Consider the following 7,274-nt stretch of genomic DNA (forward strand, 5'->3'; position numbering starts at 1 on the left):
GGCCGGCAGGCTGGTTCCGAAGCGAAGCTGCCCCCTTTGGACAAGCCACGTCGTCCCCTCCCGGTTGGGGACGCGCGTGTGTGCCGTGCCTGGGGTTCCTGAGGTTGTTCTGGCTTAGCCCCGCTGCAACCAAGCACCCCGCAGCTCACCTGCCCCGGGTGGGATGGGGGAGCCAGTCGGGGAAAGAAAAAAGCCCCAAAAATCGTGGGTTGAGATAAAAACAGTTTAATACCACAACAAAGGGAGAGGCAATAATAGTATTACTGATAAAGGAATATACAAACCCAAGTGATGCTACAATTGCCCATCCCCGAGCAGCGACCCTGAACCAGCCAGCTCCTCTCAGCTTATACACTGAGCGTGGCACCTTACGGCATGAACTGTCCCGCTGGTCAGCTTGGGAGAGCAGGGGCTCTGTGAGAAACCGTAAGCTCCTTGGTTCAGCATAAACGTTACCTGGCAACAACTGAAATGTCAGTGTTATCGAGGTTCTTTTGAGCACAGATCCTGAACACAGCCCCGCACTAGCTACTATGAAGAAAATTAATTCTCTGTCAGCCAAAACCAGGACAGAGGTGAAGTGTAAAATATGAGTAGGATTATCTGTAAAGGCTTTGTGTAGACCTTTTTTTGGTCAAGTCACAAAAACTTGTCCAAACATCACCCTGCCAACTATTTTTGTCATTTGTTTTGGTTTATTAAATGCTAGATTAGCCTTTCAAGTGAAGGGTAAGAAAATGAAGAAGTTTTCACTAATCCACTTTTCTTTCATGCTGCAGTCCTGAAGGAAACAAGATAAGATCGAAAAGCGCACTTGCGGAGTATTTTCGGAAAATGGGGGAGACGACGCTGAAAGCGGAAGATTTTGATTTTACAGCTCCTTGTCAGAGGAGTACCCGCTCGAGGGTGAAAAGATACAGCGCAAAAGCTGCGAGAACTGTTCTAGAGAATGAGGATTCTCACAGTCAGGTGCAAGGCCTCAGTGTGCAGAATGGTGCAGAGGCCAGAACTGGAAACATTCCGGCTGGGAATGAACACCTGGGAGACGTTACATCCTCTCTGGAAAGCGAAGATTTGATCGTGAAAGGCATAAACCCAGAGGAGTGTTTGAAAACCAAGAAAAAGGGGGCAGGTGGGAAAAGTGCTCAGAGTGCAAAAACCGAAAAGAGGAATCGAGATAATACCCAAAACAGAAGACAGAGAAGAGGTTGTAACAAACAGGAAACAGAGGGTGTTCAAAACAAGAAATCCCGTCTCGCTGATGGGCAGGGCGTGGCGGATCAGAATGCAGACCCTATGGATGCCGGAAAAACTCGGTTAAGAATTTCCATGTCAGGGTCAGGCAGACGGCTGAGGTCAGCGCCAGCCTGCTCGCAGGGCCAGTTGCAGACCCCCGCAGAGGAGGAATGTGTGGAGACAGGTTCTAGTGACATGTCTGCTGCAAAATCTGAAGAGAAAACTGATGGATTGGAAATGGGAAGAGAGACAGATGGGAGAAATCCAGGTAACCAGGATTTTAAATCTGACACGGATGCTATCGTCTCGCAGCCCTGTGAGAGGAAAAGCTTCACAGAAGTTAAAATGCCGCCAGGTATTTGTGTGTGTTTTGAGCAGAATGTTACCCTAACATTCTGTCGGCAGATCTCCTAACGGCACGAGCAGAGTGAAGCTGCTCTGACATCTGAACCTGTCTCGTTTCCATACCCCACAGCATTAATTTGGGGCGGGTTTATTCACTTACTTTACTCATCTCTGTAGCTGTACAGTATAATGTAATGCGATTACCTTCGCTGCAGTAACTCTTCTCACGTTGTTGCGCAGTTGGTCAGTTTGATTGGTAAAAAAGGCTTGTGTTAGCTTGTTTCATGTGCTGGAATGTACCTGAAGGGGGCCACAAGGAAGCTGGGGGGTACTTTTTACATGGGCTTGTAGTGACAGGACAAGGGGTAATGGGTTTAAATTGAAAGTGGGGAGGTTTAGATTAGATATCAGGAAGAAATTCTTCACGGAGAGGGTGGTGAGGCACTGGGACAGGTTGCCCAGAGAAGCTGTGGATGCCCCATCCCTGGATGTCTTCAAGGCCAGGCTGGATGAGGCTTTGAGCAACCTGGTCTAGTGGAAGGTGTCCCTGCCCATGGCAGGGGGGTTGGAACTAGATGGTCTTTAAGGTCCCTTCCAACCCTAACCATTCTGTGATTCTGTTTCCTCAGACTATGGCAAAGTAGCGGTTTATCTTCCAAAGATTCTTCCATAGAATTGAAATACAGAGGAGTACTGGAGTGGATTTTGGGTGGTTTCAGCCACCTGAAAGGCAGCTGTAGCGAGGTGGGTGTTGGTCTCTTCTCCCAAGTGACCAGTGATAGGACAAGAGGAAGCAGCCTCAGCTTGTGCCAGGGGAGGTTTAGGTTGGAGATTAGGACAAATTTCCTCACTGAAAGGGTTGTGAAGCACTGGAACGGGCTCCCCATGGAAGCGGTTGAGTGTGGACGAGGTACTTGGGGACCTGGTTAAGTGGTGATATTAGCAGTGTTACATTAACAGTTGGACTTGATGATCTTAAAGGTCTTTTCCAACCTAAAAGATTCTCTGAATCTAAAGCACGTTTATGTTCTATACACCTACAAGAAATGCTTGTATTTCTAATACAACATAAAGTGGAAATGGTGTATGAAATGTGACAGCAAAATACTTGTGTCTTTTCTTTTTAATGCTAAAGTATTATTTCTTTCCAGAGGAACCTATCCCACGAACACAAGTGGACAGGAGGAAAACAAGTCCGTACTTTTCAAGTAAATACAGCAAAGAAGGTATAATACCCCTTAGGGAAATAAATCCCTTTTTATGGGAGGAGGAATAGGATGGGCTAAGATGAAGTGATGTGATGGAAAGTCTCTGCCATTTTTAGGCTGGCATCAGAGCGCTGAGGCTCCTGCACTAGTGCTGATCGTGGCCTGTTTTACACCTCGGCAGTTTGTATCTTGCAAACAGCCACTAAGGCTGGTACCAAATGCCTTGGCAGCTCTTTCAGCAGCTGTGAGGGGATGGGGTTGAATGGGCTTTGGGGAAGTTCTTGTTCAGACCGCTGAGGTATTTCTCCTGTCAGGGGGAGGCCCCGTACCCTGCGGCTGCTGCTCTGCACTTAGACAGGAGCATGGTGGTAGCCAGGGAGGGCCTCTCTCCACAGAAAATACGTGGAACGTGGGGCACACAGGCGCAGCCGGGACCCTCGCTGCAGTCTCTGCCAGGGTTCGTATAGTCCCGTGCAGTTCTGTAAGGTTTCTGTGAGAATTCCATTGCTCCATCCACATATAGTGTCCCCCTGCCGCCCCTCCAAAGAGGAATGTGCTTCAGAAAGTCTTCCCTGTTTTCAGTGGTTTCCATTTAAATAGGTAAATCCATCCTTTACTGCCCAATACATTTGTCTGTATTGCCTCTGTGTGCAGCTCCCAGCCCACCCAGAAGGAAGGCCCTCAGGAAATGGACCCCTCCGCGTTCTCCTTTTAATCTGGTCCAAGAAACGCTTTTCCATGATCCATGGAAACTTCTCATTGCAACCATATTTCTCAATAAAACTTCAGGTAAGTAGGGTAAGACAACTTCACGCTGCGTAAACGCGGGGGTGGTGTTACGGCGTCAGAACAGCCGCCGTGTTTTCAAGGCGTTAACGAAAGACTGAATGTGTGTTAACCTGTAACTCTGGCCTGGGAAACAGCTCTCTTCAAAAAGCATACGTAGGTAGTGAAAAAAGAGACTGCATGGTCTTCTGTTCATGGTCATTTCTTTCACTAGGTAAAATGGCAATTCCTGTTCTCTGGGAGTTCCTTAGGAAATATCCTTCTCCTGAAATAACTAGGACTGCAGACTGGAAAGAAATGTCCGAGCTGCTCAGACCTCTCGGCCTCTACGAACTCAGAGCGAAAACCATCATCAAGTTCTCGGGTGGGTCTTCCTGAATGCGCCCCTGGAATGGTCTGAACGATACTGGCAAAGCAAACAGCGTTGTTTTCAGAGCGCGCTCTGGCTTTTCCTTCTGTCTGCCAGATAGTGGCGGCCGTTTATCTTCCGCAGCCTTGGGATGTGTTCGTCTTAGACAGGCAAAGCTGCTGATCCTGTTGTCTTAACTGAGAACAAAATAACACAGACAGTGAGTTTTTTATGCTTAGGAGAAAAGTATTCCTCTGTGGGTTTGGAGGAGAGAGATTTGATTAAAACTTACCCTCAGTTGTTTGCTTAACGGGTGTTTAAGATATCCCACATAGGGATTCTTGCCTACTTTTACCCAGAAATAGCTAAAACTTGTGCTTTTCATTTAAAATGTGCCAAAGTGGAGCTGCGTTACAATGGCAGAGAATCGGGATTTTTCCAGGGTTGCTTTCTGTGACTTGCCACCTGCAGGCAGTGAAGTCTGACCGTACGTTGCAGATGAGTACCTCAACAAGCAGTGGAAGTACCCCATCGAGCTGCACGGGATCGGGAAGTACGGGAACGACTCCTACAGAATCTTCTGTGTCAACGAGTGGAAGGAGGTGGGTGATGGGGCCATGCTGCCAGGGCTCGGTCCACATCGCGGTGCCAGCAACAGGGCTCTGTCCTTTGGCATCGTTGGGCTTGTACCTGTGGACTAAAAAGAAAAGTAATTTTTATATCCTCGGTTGAATTCCCATTTACAAGTCTGATCCTGTAAATGAAGGTTGTGTCAGTGTCACCTTGATAGTTTGTTTTTTTTTTCCCCTGTGGTTTTCTGCTTTCACTGTGGGGTTCTTCTCATTTCCTTGATGTGAGGGTGAGTCTTTTCCCGGCTCCCGTTAAGAACCGGTGCCCTACATTTCCTGCCCGCTAAATCCTGGCATCCCTCAGAGATTGGTGTTGGGGACACCTTTGCTGTCCTGGGGTCCTCCCATGGCAGGTGGCTGTGAGGGGCAGTCAAGGGGCTGTGTGGAACCCCTTTCCCGTTCATGGGGGGTGGGTAGTTCTGGGGTCCCGAGGTGGGGGACGCACTTCAGCGTGGGGATGTGTTTGAGGAGAAGGTATTTTAGTAAATGTTGAATGCCTCTGCCATGCTGTAGGTGCAGCCGCAGGACCACAAGTTAAACGTGTACCACGCCTGGCTCTGGGAGAACCGGGAGAGACTGAGCATCGGCTGAGAGGAGCCACGTGCTGCGCCCCGGTCCTCACGCCCTCCCCGCACTGGATCCCTGTGCCGTGTCGCTCTGAGCCTCAAGTCCTTCATTTCAGTATGTGTGTGATGTGCCCCGCGCAGCCCGTCCCTGTCGCAAGGTGCTGTACTTTTCTTAATAAACGCACTCTGTTCCTGCAGCGCCTGGCCTTGCAGGCCCCGGAGCCCCTCGAGCTCACCTTCCGCTAGGCGCTCTGCTGAACGCCTCTCTCCCGCCGCCGCTTCCCCGCGCCGGTGTTCCCAGGGCCGGACTGTGAGCACCGTGCATGCGCCGCTTAGTGCCACCGGGGATGGGGTCGTGCTGTTGTCGTAGCGACACTCAGCTGCATCGCGGAATCAGCGGGTCATGGGTCAAGGGGCGGGGGTGAAGCCGTGGGGGTGCCGGGCCGTGGTCAGCACAGCCCCGCGCCTGACCCACCGCTCTCTGCCCCTGCCCTGCCCGGTGGCATCCCCCGAAGCTGCCGCCCGCCGTTGCTGGCTCTCTGGGCCCGGGGAAAAGGAGTGCTGTCGCCAGCCGGCCAGCAGGCATAAGGAGAGTTTGAGCAATGTCCAGCCTCGGAGCATGGCTTCAAGCCACATGCCAAACCCGGACCCCCAGAGCTCTGCTCTCAGCTGAAAGCCAGCGGGCTTTGCCACCCAAACCCAGGCAGCGTGTCACTTTGTTCCACCTATGGCCAAAGCAGCTGCTGCTTTTCCCAAACCAACCTAGGCTGCAGGCTCCTGCCACCCACCTGCCTTGCGGCTGTCCCTGGAGCGAGGAGACAGCCTCAGCTCTCCAGAAATCACACCCAGTGCAGAAGGGGACCCACAGAAGCTTGAGGCTTGGGTTGAGGAGAGGGAGCAGCTCCAATCTCAGCTGGATAGCACTGCAGATGCATAAAAATAGCTGACGGGAAAGCCTTCCGAGTTACCCTGAATGTTACAGGGGTACAAGGACTGGTTCTCCCAGGCAAGCAGCACCATCCCATCTTCCTCCTACCAAACCAGGGCTGCCAGGGTGGCAAAGGATTGGTGGGGAAACTTTTACAGGGGAAAAAAAATAGCAAAGTAGAGCACAACTTTGTTATCTCAGTTTGGATACTGCAGTGATGGGCAATGTATCAGCTCTTGAGACAGCTCTGCAAGTTGGCATTTCGAATGTAAATAATGTATAATAACAACAGATGCACCTGATCTATGCAGCAAATACTTAGATCTAACACGAGAAGAGCTGGATTAAAATTTTCTTCCAAAAGGTCATTTGGCAGCTCGGTTTGAAAGGTTGGCAGGTTGAATACGCCATTGGGGAGATACTGGGGATCACCATCTCGGTCTGTTCAAACAAAACCATTTGTAACTCTTGTCTTGAAAGTATCGGAAAGGGCACAGGTCTGGCAGAGCTTCTCAGGGGCTGGAAGCCCTGGTACCTCCTGTCAGTCTCACCTTTGCCATTTGTAGCAGCAGTGGAACTGCCCAGAATTTTATTTCTGTAAAACATTATTATCACTTATTTTGGTTTTTAGGCGATCTCAGAGGAATAAAAGGCAGATGAAGTTTGCACATGTCAGCAAGTCAAATGGCAGTAAGTTCTGGGCTGGTTTTCCGGACAACGTACACCTTTACCGGCCCGAAAAGGAGCCTGGCAGGGCACGAGACTTGTTCAGCTACATCCGTTCAGCCAGACCCGTCTGTGCCGGCCTCTGCAGCTCGGACTGCAGCGGACTGAGGGTGCCGGACCCTCTGGGGTGCTGCGTTCAGGCCGACCTGCTGCTTCTGAAGCCGTTCTCCGAGCAGCGCGAGATGCGAGCGCGGCTTTGCGACCCGCCGGGCAGCTCAGGGTGCTCGGGCCCGGCTGATGGAGAGAATGAACGCGCCGAAATGCACTTTTCAGCCCGGGGCTCCCCTGTGCAGCACCAGCCTGGGTATTTTGTGAGGGACAAGGGTCCCCGTGCCGCCGGCGGGGCAGAGCGGGAGGCGCGGCCCCGGTGCTCGCGCTTCCTGGCAGACGGAGGCTGGAGCGCTCTGTCAGGGAACATCGGGCTGGCCGGGGCAGCGGTGCGGCCGAGGGCTCTGCCCCCTTTGCTCTGCGAGGGGAGCCCCGATCGGTTCTCTCGTGACG

At 51.5% G+C, this 7,274-nt stretch overlaps 1 protein-coding gene across 1 annotated transcript; it reads left to right on the forward strand.

Annotated features, from left to right (window-relative positions):
* Positions 1 to 779: 779 nt before the first annotated feature.
* On the forward strand, positions 780 to 5,151 carry MBD4 (methyl-CpG binding domain protein 4; the record flags this gene model as incomplete). Its single annotated transcript, XM_010161051.1, is given in 7 exon segments — positions 780 to 1,132; positions 1,400 to 1,597; positions 2,733 to 2,807; positions 3,444 to 3,578; positions 3,790 to 3,939; positions 4,423 to 4,526; positions 5,067 to 5,151. Coding segments are annotated over 7 exon segments (1,093 nt in total), but the record flags the coding sequence as incomplete, so codon positions are not given.
* Between the last annotated feature and the right edge of the window lie 2,123 nt (positions 5,152 to 7,274).

Source organism: Eurypyga helias, unplaced genomic scaffold, assembly GCF_000690775.1.
Source record: "Eurypyga helias isolate BGI_N326 unplaced genomic scaffold, ASM69077v1 scaffold6941, whole genome shotgun sequence".
Lineage (NCBI taxonomy): Eukaryota > Metazoa > Chordata > Aves > Eurypygiformes > Eurypygidae > Eurypyga > Eurypyga helias.